Source organism: Thrips palmi, unplaced genomic scaffold, assembly GCF_012932325.1.
Source record: "Thrips palmi isolate BJ-2018 unplaced genomic scaffold, TpBJ-2018v1 HiC_scaffold_6, whole genome shotgun sequence".
Lineage (NCBI taxonomy): Eukaryota > Metazoa > Arthropoda > Insecta > Thysanoptera > Thripidae > Thrips > Thrips palmi.
In genome coordinates, this window is record NW_023144633.1 from 2133602 (window position 1) to 2148540 (window position 14939).

The following is a 14939-nucleotide window of genomic DNA, read 5'->3' on the forward strand; positions in this document are numbered from 1 at the left end:
ATATTTCTGACAACTGCACCTGCTGTAAAAGAAAAAAAATAAGCGAAAGTAAAAGTGGCATAAAAATAACAGCTAGGTGCTTCGAGTGAAAGATTTTCAAACAAATTAGATTTCCGAGTCACTTTTGTGTTTGTTGGGTGCACACCATCACGATCACAATAGGAAATACTCTCTTCGGTGGATGGTGTTGATGATAGTGGTGTCGATGTCCGTTATTCTTTAGTCAATGGCGATGATGTCCTTTCTGCAAGTTTGTTTGCACGTTTCTCGACACTAACGCAAAGAAGATAAAGGATCGCGCTCCAACTTCAGAACAGGAATGCTTCAAGTCCAAGACACCCAAAACCAATGGCAATGGCGACAAGTTACCCCAACGATTACAGCAACTCTTGCCGGCTGTGCCTGTCAAAGGAGGGGCGACAGTTTGGCGTGTTTGGACCTGGGCCCACTCCCGATCCCGATGATATCGGGCCCCTCAACGCCAGAATATTCTCTTGTTTATCAATTGATGTAAGAAACAGTTATTGATTTCTGTGGCACCTTGTAAATTATTGACCCGCTTACTTCATGGTGTTCATTTTTTGTTGTAGATTTCCCAGTACGATGACCTTCCAAAGCAGATATGTCACAGATGTGAATGCCAAATCAACGTGTGGTACTATTTTAAGGTCGAATGTGAAGCATCTCAAAAAAAGTTAACAGCATGGTTGAAAGCTCATCCAAGTTCTTCATCGGAGAAAGAGGCCTGTATCGAAGATGAACACACTACAATGTTCCAAGAGGTACAGGCGGTGTTTGGTTTTCTATTTTTGCCGAGCCTTTTCGAATGTCTAATTGTTTGAATGTTGTTTCTTTCTAGTCTGTGCATATCAAGCTGGAGCCAGAGGATGAAGAATTCCCTACTGATCAGCATGAATCAGGAGAGGCTGATTCATCGCGTAATGACGGAGTTTTGGACCAGAGTCTTACCTATACATCCAATGAGTCAAGCAATTGTTTGAACCTGGTTATCTCTGGCACAACAACAGTGGACCCTGATGTCCATGAGGGCTTCAGTGAAGAGAAAGATGAGCCTTTTGCTCCGGTGCAAATGTTACCGACTTCTGAACGCACTCTGGATAAAGATGCATCAACCACCAAAATTGATGTAATAACTTGAATGGGTAAATATTCTCTTTATACAAATTTCTTTATTTGTATATTAAAGCTTGATTACTCTTAAATTTAGGAAATAAATCCCAATCCTTCAGCCAATGCAAAAGGATGGCTGGAGTCAGAGGATTCTAAGAAGACCTCGCAAGAACAATCTTCAGCACTTTTGGAGAGGTCCTTTCATGTCAAGAGTGAATCTAAGGAATCAGAAAGTGGTGATGATCAAATCCTTAAGCATCTTCTCACCAGTTCTAACAGTGCTCTTTCCAGAAGTTCTAGGTCACTCTCACCGTCTCATCAGATCCCTTCTTCCACCTCCACAATCACCTCTCCTAAGAAGCGTTTGAGAGCTTTGAGTTTGGAGCCAACCCTCAAGAGGCCCAGGTTATCTGAAAACTCTTCAGAGCACTCCAGAGTCCAATATAGCTCAATTTTTCTGCCAAAAATAAGTAATGATGTTTATGACGAGAACTCATCCACTTGCAAGATTTGTGTGAAATCATTTTCACATATAGCTAATCTTTGGCGCCACATTAAAACAAGCCATGCTCAAGAAAATCCTTTTAGATGTGACATATGCCGTAAAGATTTTTCTTTAAGAAGAGAACTTATTGCTCACAGGCTTGGAACAATCAACAAGTATTGTCGTCTCGGTAAGAAACCGGAACTGTCATCTCTAATTACTGCTAATCCGAGGATTAAATATGGAAACCGAGGAAGATATGAATGCAGTGAGTGCAAATTGAAGTTTATTACGTTCACTGATGCAAAAGCTCATGAAAGAATTCACACAGGAGAAAAGCCTTTCATCTGTTATAAATGTAATGAAAGAGAATTTCGCTTACGAAAAACAGCTCTTAAACACGTTACTTTATGTAAAGGCAAAGTTGAACTTCAGCCTCAAATTTCTCAGGACAACCATGAACATTCATCTGCTGCTGCCGTCACAGTTCCAAATTTGACGCTTCACAATGTAGTGAAAAAAAGTCTGAAGAAAGCAAAGTCATGCAATGTGGACAAGTGCTCTAAATGTGGCAAAGTTTTTTCCAGTGGTGTTGGGTTATCAAACCACTTGAAAACAAATTGTGCAAGAAAATGTATTTCTTGTCTTAAATTTGTACCATTTAAGACATTTTTTAAACACTATCGTCAGTGTTTTACAGCTGCTCATAGTTCCTCTGCATTGCCAGAAATAATTTCAGGCGAAGCTTTAAACTTGAACAATGACAGCGCTGATGTTAAAAATGTAGTAAAAAGTGAGAGTAATGTTACTGATGGACCTAAAGCTGAAAGTAGCCCTGTTCCTAGAAAGCTTATGAGGTTTGATATGACTGTGCGTGAGATGTGGAAGAAACAGCTGAACGAAGACGGCGTTTTAACATTGACCTGTGCATTTTGTGGAAGAACCAGTGTTAACAGAAAATCTCTCCATTCCCATATTACCAAACACAGCAGTAAACGTTTCAGAAATGCAAGGACTCCTGGGAAGTACCCAGGCTTCATGCGTCCAAAATTGAAATGTGATATTTGTATGAAAACATTTAGCTCTGCTTCTTCTTTGGAATACCACAAGCTGACACACAAAAAAGTGAAGTGTGAAAAATGTGAATTGACTTTCCCAGCGTCAATGGAGAGAACTCACTTATGTACGGCCAAAGTGAAGTCAGAATCCACTCAGTTATCTGGAATGGAATTTGGTGTACTTCCAGAAAAACGTGTGATTCAGTACACTTGTCATTTATGTAAGAAGAAATTTCATACGAGGAAAATGCTGTACCAGCATAAAAAAATGCACATTAAAGTTAAAATATTTAAGTGCAAAATGTGCAATAATTCCTACAGTGATGCTGGAGCCTTAAAAGCACATAAAGAAGAGGATCATAAAGATGAAGCAGAAGTGGTGAAAGAGACTGATAGAGAACTGACAGAAAATCGGAGTGTGGAAAACCAATCCAACCTGAATGAAAGTTCAGAAAAGTTTGTAGGAAAGCCACTCTATTGCCATGTTTGTCAGAGAGGGTATTCTTCTGAAGGATCCTTGGATCGTCACATGAAGTTACATAATAGTGTTAGTAAAGTTTTTGCTATTCAAAAGCCGAGCAATCCTGGTGTGTTTTACTGCAATATATGTGACAAAGCTTTCACGAGCTTAGTAAGCTTCACTGCTCATAAGGGATGGCATTCTCGTTCTCTCTCTGAATCAACTCCAAAGGCTGAAGTATCTTCTGATGAAACTCCTGATCTTTCAAAAAGCCCAGAGCCTCAGAAGACCCCAGATACCATAGAAGCCAACGATGATGAATCATCTCTTTCTTTTTGCTGCCCACATTGCCCCAAAAAGTTTGTTGCTCAGAAAAATCTTAGGATACATTTACATTATCATAAAAATCCTAAATTCCAGTCTCCAAAGGAGACCAAGTTAGAGACCGTGAGTCATATTGAAAATATTCATAAATGTGAGATCTGTCCAAGCACTTTTTCGGACTTGTCTGAACTTTCTTCTCACATGGTTACTCATACAGAGAAGTCTTCTGATACTTTGATTAAACCGTCAGAAAATGACACTCCTAAGCAGGAGCTATTGCATTGTAAGTTGTGTAATAAGGAATACAAGAACAAGAAGAACCTAAACTATCACATGATGGGACATTCAGGAGAAAAACCTTATAAGTGCAAAAGCTGCTCAAATCAATACAGTAATCCGAAAGCCTTGTCCAAACATGAAAAAGAGAGACATGCAGTGGTCCTTCGTCCATTCTCCTGTAATAGATGCAAAACTAGTTTTGTCTTGAGAGAAGATCTACTTGCTCACCAAGAAAAATGTCCCAATCAAATTCAGCCAGTGTCTTCTTAGTAGTCGTTAGATATTGCAGCAATTAAAATATGTTGAATGTCTGGTGTGATAGGAGCATCCTGCCCACCATTTACAGTACTTCTTCAATTATGTATCATACAGAAAAGAGTCTCTTTTGACAGTGTGTTAATGTACTTTCACTGCCATTCCTTCCTTTTGTTTTCCAATTTGAATAATGTTGTTCTACTTTTTAAGTGATTACAGTAATGTGAGTTGTTCCCTCTTGTGTGGTGTGTTCACTACTGCCTGTGATAAAAATATTTGTGTGTACAATCTGATTATTAGCTTGCGTGTGTACTTCAATTGGAACCATTTCTCCAAGTAGTGTTATAAGTTATTTCTCAAGTTTGACTTGACTTTGTGTATCAACCCCTTTAGTTTTTGTGATATTTCTGTGAAATATTTTGAACATGACAAAACAAATAAAGAAGAGTTTCCTTAAGTTTTATAGGTCTTTAATTGTTTAAAAAAACTTCCCATTTGTCAATCATAAGAGTGAATAGTTATATCTGAATTGTAAAAAAGAAAAACTAACAAAAAAACAGAACAATACGGACAGTAACTATATTACAGACATAAATTACTCATCAATGTACAATCCTTTGAAAAGGTAAAAATTGAGGAACCAAACTAAATGAACTGCTGCTTAATCATCATCCTGCAACAAAATAAATGCCACAATAAGAGATTTAAGCTTTAGTTTACTGCATGAGGAATAGATCCTGGGGCAAGCACTGAGGACAGTTTGGCATATACTTACTCTTCTTCTTTTAGGAGTTACTCTATCATCAGGCATTGACCTTTTCCTCTTGCCTAACAACCCAGTAACAGACCCTGCAAGCAAAAATAAACATTGATTGAGAAGACAGCAAAGTAATTCAATCCATTACCTAGGAAACTACACAGTAAAATAGGTAACACAAAAAAAGGTGCAAACCTGATCTCCGTGAGCTAATGCCATCTGAATCCTGATCTCTCTTGTCAGCTGTACGAGTTCCTCGACGAGATAAAAGTTGACCACCTTCCGAACCAACGGTTTGCAAAACTAATTGTGTGTTCTTGAACTCCTGTTAATGTGTTCCATGGCCAAGGCAGGTCAGGTGAGGGCGCACACACACAAACATACACAGAAAAGAAAACACAATTAGTAGAAATAAATGAAACAGCACACAAAACATATCAACAGATCTTAAATTGAGAAAAAAAATTGATGTCAGCTATAGAAACAACATGCGTAGTTGAAAATACAATCCATTAGAACAAAACAACAGAAGGACAAAAACGCAACATGCTATTGATAGATTTGACAAAAAACTTACATTCAGATGCATAACACCTTCCTCCTGCATTTCACGAGCCATTATATGGACTGGTGAGTTGCTCTTGTTGTACATGATTGCATTGTTGAACATAATCATGATATCTCTTTGGAACTCGTCCGTGGTACGGATTCTACCATTTTCTATATTCTTCTTTATGGTTTGAAGATCAAATGGTCTGAGTTTTAAAAATAAAATGTTAAAAATAGGGTATATGACACTAAAAAGGCAAATAGTTTGAGTTATTTCAGACTCAATACCTGAGAATCATTGAGCTGTATTCTGGAGCTATGTCATCAGTGATTGGCTTCAGGAAAATAGATGAATTTTTATGCTGAGCAATGCGATTATAAACCAACATAATAGATTTTTTCCATGACCGATAATCCTTTTCATCATCAGCGCTAACATTGGTGGCAGCAGGACTGTTTGGAACAGAATCTGAGCTGGCAATACTCTCTCGTGCATAGCGGCCTCTACCTCGTTTGACAGGTTGAGGTGGTTCAATATCTCTTGTGTTGTCATCCTCTGTGGATGGTGTGTCTGCCCTAATTTTCTCTTCTTTGATCTGAACAGCTGGAGGATCAGCATCTGCATCCCTGAAAAGGATAACAAAGCAAAAGTAGTTACAAAAGGCAAGTGACATTATGTGACATAAATGATACATCAAGTGTAAAACAATTACCTGGCATTTTCATCCTCCATTTGCACTTTGGAGGCAGAACTTTTCTTTTCTTCCTCAGTCTTCTTAACTGGTATCTTTAGATCAGAATCGTTTTTGGGTTCATCAAGGATTTCTTCCTTAACGCTGTCGTCTTCAGATGCCACTTCGTTAGAACTTTCACTAACGACAGGTGATTTGTCTCTCTTTGTGGGAGGCACTGGCTTTGGTTTGGGAAGCTTTTCTCTTGGAGATAGAGGGCTTGGTTTTTTGGTGCTTTCAACTTCCGTGACCTCTGCTACGTTTTCCTTTGCATTTTCTTGAATGCTTGGAGCTGGAGCTGCAGTTTTGCTTACTTCTTGCAATTCAGGTGTATCAGTTTTCTCAACTTCATTGGCAGGAAGTTTTGACAGCTTTGCGGCAGGTGAATCTGATTTGACTTTGGTATCATCAGCAATCTTCTTTATAGGACTGACTTCACTAGATTTGAGAGGTGTTTTGCTGGGAGACCTGTTTTCCACCTTCTGGTCATCTTTCTTAGGTGTTACACATTTGTCGCTCTCAACCGCCACACTTACTGACTCACACACAGAAGATGGTAGTACAGCCTGGGTGATGTCCACTTCTTTTTCACTGGCAACATCTTCATGAGGAATGACAACAACACTACTGTTGGGAGCATCTTGAAGCACCTGAATATCATTCACTATACTGGCCGTCTGCCTACTTTCATTGAGATTCATGACCAAGTCATCCTGCATGACTACGCCACCTTGGACAAGCATACCATCCTGCATAAACACAATACTGGCGTTTTCTAAATCTTCACGTGATAATGTTTCTGTATCTCCCACCACCTGTGGACTATTGCTTTGCACTGTAGAAGGTTTGGCCAACTCCTCCTGCTCCATAACAATGTTCCGAGCAACCATGTTTCCTTTGGAGGGTCGTCCAGCAATGCGAGGTGACGGTGCAGCAGATTGGGGGGTTGCAATGGCGCGTTGGGGCGATTGGTGAGCGGGAGATGTGTGCATGACAGAAACAGGCTCAATTTGTTCCTTAACATCACCTTGGGGCACTTCATCATCTTTGTTTGAGTTGGTTTCAACCTGATCGGTTACTGGTTCTGCAACAGTTCCTTCATTGGTTTCATTGGCTTCCAACATGTTACTGACATCAGCATCTTCCAAATTCAAAAGACACACACCGTCTCCATCCACCAACCCTGGTACAAGCTGAGAATAAGAGGAGTCAAAAAGAGTTAACAAGTTGATAAATTACTTATAACATAACAATAAAAGTAGAAAACATTAGATACTACCTCTTCGAGGACAACACCTATTGAAGCAGGATCCACAACATACTGCTCAAGTTCATCTGTGGAGAGCTGCTGTAAGTCAGCAGCATCAAGACTAACTTTACTTTCTGTTTCTGCAAAAGAAAAAGGAGGAAGTTAATTAAAAATTTGATGTATAATGGAACTAAGAACACAGGAAATTTAGAAACTAATCATAGGAACCACAGATAAATAGAAACAACAACAACATGAGAAAAGTCTTACCAGGAACTCTAGTTTCAGTTCCCTCCGGTAATACTATTTCCACATTCTCAGGCAGAGGCTCCTTTTTGAGTGTGTCTAAAAGAAAAGTAAGCAGAGTAAAGCTACAGTGTCACTAAAAGCAAACAGGTAGCTAAATGAGCTGAGAGCACATTAAATAACCAATGCTTAACAAAGAATAAAAATAAAAAATGCAATTACTGAATAATAGTATCATGCCTAAAATAAGTATCACATGCATGGTGGTCATTCCACCTCACACTAATTGACAAAATACCTTCGCATAAAGCAAGAATAAAATAATAGCAATAGAAGAAAAAAGAAGTTTCTTAAGTTATGATGAAAATTGGAGTGAAATCTGTCACAGAAACTTCAGCAGTACCCAAAAAAAGTTAATATTACTGCTGAAGTCAGACATACCCAAAGCTTCCGAAAGTGCTGTGGCAACAATTTTATCTGCTGGCTCTACATCTTGTGGTGAGGATATTTCTGAGGAAATTCCTTGCTGATCAGTCTCATTGGAAGTCACTTGCAGAGAAACATCAGTGAACTCATTAAGAGGGACACTTTGAAGAGAATCTTGAGCTTTTTCTTTATCTGGTGCAGCTACTTCCAGGGACACGTTGGTATTGCAAGTCTCTGTCAATTCAAGGGCTCCTATATCAGATAGTAGATTTGTAGGAAGAGTCTTTTCAGATACTTCTTTTCTTATGAGTTCAAGGGACTCTTCGTCCTGGCTAGAAAGTGGTTGCACCTGAACAGGAGTTGCTGGTTCCTCAACTTCCGACTTAAGTTCTGAGTTGGTATTTAACTCTACAAATTTACTGGTCACCATATTAAGCAAGGGTCCGGTTGTTGGTTCACTTGGCATGTCAGATTGAGAGTATTCAACTTCACAATGAGTTTCAACAGCTAGTTTGCATTTCTCAAAGTCTGTGTGGTTCTCTGCTTCTGGTTTGTCATTGGTTTCAAGAAGAGATTCTATCACAGGTGAGCTCATCTCTAAAGAATCGTGACTTTCTATGCCCAGCAGAAATTCTACTGATGGGGGACATTCCTCAGAGGGTGTAGGACCCTGAATAGGTTCTTTTGACAGTTCGTTGAGGTTTAGGGATTTAGGGGTCTCTACTTCTAGCAAGGGTTGTGCTGCTGGTTGACACTGCTGAAGGGGCTCAGCACCCACTAGCAGAAGCTCAACAGTTGGCTCCTCCACTTCATCACCTGTAGACACCATTAAAGCCATGAGTGCTGAAGGCAAACAGAAACATGGCCTTCTAACAAAGCAATCAGTCAAGAAAGAAAATAAAGTTATAGGCAAGCATGAAGGAGTAAAACAAAGTTTTCAATAATAAATTCTGCAACCATGCTGGATGAAACATAGGCTAATACATCATACAAAAAAAAACTACAAAGCCTGGCAATGTATTTAAATTATGCCAAAGAAAATAAAATAAAACATTTATCAATCAAAATTTTTTCCTCTGGCTCAGAAAATTCCTTGATCTCTCAGACACCAGATTGAATTAAGCCATCTTGCATTGCATGCACAAGAGAAAACAAGCTCTCAATTGCTGACCTGGTTTGGAAGTGGGCGTGCTGACAGGCCTGACAGGCTGCTTCGTAGCACTGGTAGCACTGTACGGGGGGAGCTCAGGGAGCTTTCCAGGAGTGGACGGAGGAAGCTCAAGCAACATGGACAAGGTAGGGGAGCCTGGCAAGCCATGGGAAAACAACTTTCAATTTTGGTGGAAGGATATACTCATAATTTAAATATTTAGAATCCATAAAAGATTGTAGTTTGTCAAATCTTAGTACAGCATTGTGAAAATAAATAAAAAGTTAAAGACATCTAGCAGTTGTCAGTTTTTGCCTTCCAGAAAAAAAGGCAATTGCAAAAACAGAATCCCTAAGTGAACATTGCTAGAAATGCAGTTAAGGCAGGAAGCTGGGGAAGGGGCCATTGCAAACACAAACAAAAGTACGAGACAGAAAGTGCCTTCAGATGCCACAATCTCAATGAGAGAAATTAAGAGGTGATTTGTCACACGTAGCAATGCAAAAAGCAAACTGTACATTATATCCTAAACAAGATATGTACTTACTGGATGTACTATGAGGTTGAGGTTTAGGAACATCATCATGCCCTGCCAAGGCATTTGATACAAGAGATTTGATATTAGGTGATGATGGTATGGATGTTGTAGAGCTAGGCACCCCTAAAACAATACAAAAAGTAGTTATAATCAGAGCACAGTGGTGAAGCAATTAGGACAACACAAATAAATCTCACCTGGTGATGAATTAAGAAGGCTAGTAATAGTTGGGGATGCACCACGCTGTGATGTAATGGCTGAATGTAGTATTGAGGATGACTGCAATCAAGTTCAAAATGTATTTGAATGATTAATAACTAAAATAAAGGATGAATAGAAAATTCCTACAGTATGAATAGATATACTCTACCTGTACACCAGTAACTGGTGAAGGACTTTTGAGAAGACTGGTGAGCAAAGGTGATGTTGGAGTAGAAACAGGTTTGGGTTCAACCACTTCTTCTGTTGTTGTTGGTTGCTGCAAGGTAGACAAAATAAGTTAATTGTACAAATTGGTCTAAACAGAGAATAAATTAATTCCACAGAGAAAAAACGAGTCCTTACTTCAGATGGGCTCTCCAAGTTATCTGTTTCACTTCCTAATTCAGATTGGTTGCTGGGCCTTCGAGCAGCTTGAGAGCCCGCTCCACGGGTGTGTTGCTGGGCAGCATGAGGACGCCAAGCCATTTCCATCTCCTGTTTTCGCTCTTCCCTTTGACGTAAGTACCGCTGTTGCTCCTCCTGTTTGGCTTCTTCTTGTTTCTTTTCCCTGAAAACAATTTAAAGAAACAACTGTGATGACGCAAAAAGAAACAGTTTTTTGATTTAAAAACATCTCCCGACCCCTGAACTAACTCTTGAATTTGAAGGATGAGGTCCTGTAGTCTGTCGTCTGCTTGTCCGTTTTGAACTAAACAAAGGTCTTCTTTGTCCCTCATGTAGACAGCACGTGCCTCTGCCATGAGTTTCCGCAGTTCCTCGATCCTTTCTATAATACAATTAAAAGAGGCAATTGAACAAACATCAAAAGAAAGAGAGGTATAATTAAGTGGTTGGCTACACCATTAGTACCTCCTGTTAGCTGTTTCACAATGACCTCAGCAGGAGTAAGATCCACACCCTCAGCCTTTGAACCATCGGCTCCTCGTTTTTTCCGCTTCGGGGTTTCTATTTGAGTCAGAAGGTTGTCGTACTGCACTGCACAACTCTTCTGGGAGAACCAATCAGCAGGGCGCCCAGGCTCTCCACCAAAACCACGAAGACTTCGACTTACTGACATCCTGGCACAAAAGGACAAGAAGAACAAATTTAAAGGCTGTAAAATTCCATAAAATAATTAAGATTTCTTTCCAAAAGAAAATTAGCTTACCAATTTTGGTTGCCACTTCTAACTACACTAGAGGCCAGACATAACTTCTCTCTGATGGACCAAGGGTCAACCTGACCTCGCTTCAGTTTGAGCACTAAATGAACAGACAGAATACTTGTTATCAAGACAATGCGAATGAACATAAAAGTCAAACAAGAATTAACATCAGATATTGACTAACAGTCAAGCAGTTTTAGAAAAATGCAATACATTAATGATTCAAGAATATGAGACGGGAGTGACAAAACATGTAAAAAACCGAGTACTAAAAGTAAAGAATGAAAACATCAGACATGATTGGTGTGTTGCCGACAGTGATTCAGGTGAAACACAATTTCAGAATGAAACGTGAGTGGAACGTGGTACGTTGCATTTATATTATGGGAATAAAATTTAAAGATCTAGGAACATTTACAAAACGCGAATACAATTTAAATTGCGTTTGTAATAAGAAAACGACTCCGACGCCGAAAGGCGCCGAATGGAGGTGACAAAGTCATTGTGGATGAAAGTGATGCGGTGGCTATTCAATTCAACAGACGTACCCTCTTCAACGGATGCCATTTTTAATGTTGTTTTTTGCTGGATAAATCACATTCCACTCCCTTGATAGGACAAAATCGACAAGACACAACACGATTAACCTCTCTTGAGGATTTTGTGTACACAAATGCCGATCGACAAGTGAGCATCGGTGTAGGAATATGAGAAATTCACAATAACATAAAAGTATGCGAAACTGCTCAGCGCGCGAGCTGTTTGAATTAAAGTTCGACAGCTTGAATGAAAGCATTTTTTAATGCTAGCTGTTGTACAAGGAAACATCGAAATCTGACTAAGATGACGGTATTGAACAATAAAGTGACCCCGATAAACAACCACACAAAGAAACTTAGCCGGTCAGAACAAAATCATCCGTAGGAATCTGATGGTCGGCTACGCTCACACCACCCCCGCTCAGAGAGCTAGACAAAGTCAGTCCTTTTCCAGCCAAGACAATGCTTTATTACTGACACTAATTTTCAATTACTCGACGTACCTTTCTCAAGACCTCTTGCTGTGCTTCACTCTTCATAAAGCGGCAGCAAAAGGAACGCGAAACAAGATGCAACGCGCAAGACGCAGATGAGTCCTTGCGCAGACAACGGCAGGCACTAACTCGTCTCGTCGCGCCGCGCCGACCGAAACACCGGCCACCCGACACCCCCGACCGCCACAACCCCCCCCCCTCCCCCTCCCTCGTCCCTCGCCCGCTCTCCGCTGCCAACCTTCACTTCACTGCCGTGACGAAACGGAAAACAAGGCAAAGTGATTGCAACGGAATGAAAGAGTGAAACGTTTTCTGCGAAAATTGCAAAACTGCACGTAAATGTGCCCGGGGCGCCGTACTCCCAAGAAGACCAAGGTGCGATGTGATTCCGGCGCCGAATGAAGATGAGATTCCTGGCCTCTGATTGGTCGCTGCCGTCGCGAGGGGCACGCCGGGGGCACGCCGGGGGCACATCGGGGCGTGACAGCGCGAGACAGAGACAGAGCATGCCCCAACGCGACTTCTAGTGCGACCATCTGGAAGGAAATGCCCGGAGTGCAGATGGAGTTCCCTCCCCGCCCTCCCCTTCACCCCCTTCACCGGCGGCACCCCGCCCACCCCCTCCGGTGGCAGGCCTGGCGGGCCGGCTGCAGACGCGGTAGGACCACGCCGTGGCGTGCGGGCTGCGCTGGGGCTGCGGGCGTCGGGCGTAGGGTAGGGCACAGTGTTGACCCGCGCGCGGCCCAGGACAGACACAGCGCAGAGCGCAGACTCCGAGCAGGCAGAGCCGGCAGGGCCACGCTGTGCGGCGCGCGGGGCCCCACGTGTTGGAGCTCGTCGGCCGGGCCGGCGCGAGGCCTTGGGGAGGCGCGAGGCGCGAGCACTCCGCGCAGCCCGTGATTCCGCCATGGTGTCCGCGAGGAGGACCACCGCGTCGTCCTGGACGGGGCTCCGCCGCTGAGTCGTCGGCATCCTCGCCTGGCCGCCATGGCCGTCAGACGCTGCTGTGTTTGGCTCGCCGGCATCGCCTGTCTCCTCGCTGCTCAAGGTGAGACAAGTGCATTGTCGTCGTCGTTGCGGGGGACGGCCGTAGCTTTTTATCGCAGCGTATCGACAGCTCATCAAGGCCCTGCAGGGCCCTAGGGTGCCGCAGGGGCGGCGTGACAGTCCCCCCCTAAGGCTGCCTCTGGACCCGCCCCTCGGCCGAGTCTTTTTCCAAGTCGTTCTGCTCGCCGGTGTCCGGAGTGAAAAAGAGGAGCTGCTCGCTCGCTCCGGTCCTTGTTATCAGTGTGCCATCTACCGGCCGGCTTGTCGTGCCTTCCGGCCGGCTTGTCGCTGCCGGCTCCGGTTGTCCTGGAGGACCGCCTGCTCGCTCCGTCGCCTCCGGGTTGCCTGGAGGGCGGGCTCCGTCGCACTCACGGGGCTTGTCGCGGGTGCGAGAGAGACAGGGCTGCCGTGCTGCGCCGCGCACCGCGCACCGTGATGTATGGTGCGGGGGCTTCAGCCGGCTTCAGCGCCCTGCTGACGTATGGCCCGCGGCCCGCCCGGCCCGCCGTCCGCGGCCATGGACCCCGAGTCCCAAGCCCCGTGTGGCCACGGCCAAGGTAGGCAGCCCCACGAGGTGGTTTTCTTGTCGCGGCACTGTTTTTAGATTCAGTCAGCTTGACGGGCCTTTGGAAATTTGGGAGAGGACGAACCTCAGTTAAGATCCGCTGAAAAAAAAGCGCGAAAAAAATGGGTTTGAAGCCGAACTTTGACGTTGGATCTCCGTCACTCAGACCGCGTGGCCACATGGCGGCGCTGGAGCGCGATTAGCAATGCGGCGGTGAGCGCCCTTCTGGGCCTTCTGGGCCTTCTGGGCCTTCTGGGCCTTCTGTCTGGCGTGCGAGCGGAGACACTTCGTTGCCACCCTATTCGGCCTCTACTTACCCCGCCCCTTCCTCTTCCCTCTTTTTCATTGATAGCTTCTCGAGCCAAACGCGGAGGAGCCGCCCGGGCCGGCGCGCTTCTCCCTCCATTTTCTGATATGAAATCTTGTGACTCTGCCGGCAAACTTGCGCCCCGCCCCCCGCCCCGCCCCGCCCCGCCACGCCACTTTGGCCATACCGCCGAAAAGCACGCGATAAATCCGGGCCACTATCTGCATGCAGAAATCAGCACCGGCTCAGAGCATTACGGCGCGGAGCTTTGGATTTCCTCGAGGACTTCCGCGCGTCACCCCACTCCACCTCACACACACTCACACTCACGCTCACACACACGCGCGCACAGGGAAATGGCGGCCCTCGTTCTGATTACGACCCTTCTCTCGGAGGCTGGCGTGGCATGGCGGCGCGTTGTTAGACGTCGGGGGTAAAGGGGAGGACATTCGGTTCAGGCTCGAGTTTTTGGCTCCTTTCACCCCCTGCGGCCCTGCGGCCTCCACGAGGGCCTCCACGAGGGCCTCCGCCACCGCGACCAGGGCTGGGGCTTGTTTGTCTGCGATTTAGGCTCGCTGCTGCCGCTGGCACACTCCGCGTTCTCTATGCGTTCAACCGAACCATAGGGCGCGCGCTGCAGGTCCAAATGAGCACAGAAAAAAAAGTAAAAAAATGGGGGAAAGAGGAAAAAGAGGGAGGTTTGTGGGTTCTATTGACTATTGATGTGGGCACCACGACCCAAGCCAGCGACCTCCACCCCATTGGGCCGCCGAGGGAGTGGTCCGGAGCAGTGCAGCGTGGAGGCCTTGAGGTAGGCAACCCGGAGGCAACCCGCCGGGGTGCTACGGCACGACCGCCGGCCAGGCGGCCAGGGAACAAAAAACAAAAACCAGCAGGACGGAGGCGGGTGCGAGAGAGACAGAGCCACGAAGCAATGCACGGACCGGTCCACGACCTTGTTACTCTCTCTCTCCCTCTCTGTCG

At 44.3% G+C, this 14939-nt stretch overlaps 3 protein-coding genes across 6 annotated transcripts in view; 2 read left to right on the forward strand and 1 right to left on the reverse strand.

Moving 5' to 3' along the window:
* LOC117652091 (zinc finger protein 184-like) lies at nt 1-4452 on the forward strand. The gene is made up of 5 exons (XM_034396762.1): nt 1-133; nt 321-510; nt 591-782; nt 860-1147; nt 1229-4452. The coding sequence occupies exons 2-5, from the start codon at nt 349-351 to the stop codon at nt 4004-4006; spliced, it is 3420 nt and encodes a 1139-aa protein (XP_034252653.1). The 5' UTR covers nt 1-133; nt 321-348; the 3' UTR covers nt 4007-4452.
* On the reverse strand, nt 4445-12193 carry LOC117652090 (bromodomain-containing protein 8). 4 transcript variants are annotated; one of them, XM_034396759.1, is made up of 18 exons: nt 12046-12193; nt 11007-11100; nt 10709-10917; nt 10493-10625; nt 10202-10406; nt 10008-10115; nt 9835-9916; nt 9647-9760; nt 9121-9255; nt 7965-8765; nt 7548-7622; nt 7308-7417; nt 6011-7221; nt 5586-5924; nt 5326-5503; nt 4944-5073; nt 4767-4840; nt 4445-4664 (listed from the first exon to the last, which is right to left on the reverse strand). In XM_034396759.1, exons 3-18 carry the CDS (start codon nt 10914-10916, stop codon nt 4653-4655), a joined length of 3915 nt encoding a protein of 1304 aa, XP_034252650.1. In that variant the 5' UTR covers nt 10917; nt 11007-11100; nt 12046-12193; the 3' UTR covers nt 4445-4652. The 4 variants fall into 4 exon arrangements, with proteins under 4 accessions (XP_034252650.1, XP_034252649.1, XP_034252651.1 ...); XM_034396758.1 differs by lacking the exon at nt 12046-12193 and adding an exon at nt 11552-11708; XM_034396760.1 differs by lacking the exons at nt 9121-9255; nt 12046-12193 and adding an exon at nt 11552-11708.
* A 745-nt stretch (nt 12194-12938) lies between these two features.
* Nucleotides 12939-14939, forward strand: part of LOC117651969 (Down syndrome cell adhesion molecule-like protein Dscam2) — a 98366-nt gene continuing 96365 nt past the window's right edge. The window contains exon 1 of the mRNA XM_034396595.1: nt 12939-13084. Within this exon, the coding sequence (XP_034252486.1) occupies nt 13024-13084 (61 nt within the window). The 5' untranslated portion in view covers nt 12939-13023. The remainder of the gene's footprint in view (nt 13085-14939) is intronic.

Excerpts from the sequence above, each read along its gene's own strand:
- LOC117652090 (XM_034396758.1), bottom strand. Across the intron at positions 9,256-9,646 it reads TCAACCTCATAGTACATCCA|GCTCCCCTACCTTGTCCATG; the intron begins GTAAGTACATAT and ends ATGGCTTGCCAG. Across the intron at positions 5,925-6,010 it reads ATGGAGGATGAAAATGCCAG|GGATGCAGATGCTGATCCTC; the intron begins GTAATTGTTTTA and ends TATCCTTTTCAG.
- LOC117652091 (XM_034396762.1), top strand. The coding sequence starts at position 349 with ATGGCAATGGCGACAAGTTACCCCAACGATTACAGCAACTCTTGCCGG. Across the intron at positions 783-859 it reads ACACTACAATGTTCCAAGAG|TCTGTGCATATCAAGCTGGA; the intron begins GTACAGGCGGTG and ends GTTTCTTTCTAG. Across the intron at positions 1,148-1,228 it reads CATCAACCACCAAAATTGAT|GAAATAAATCCCAATCCTTC; the intron begins GTAATAACTTGA and ends TCTTAAATTTAG.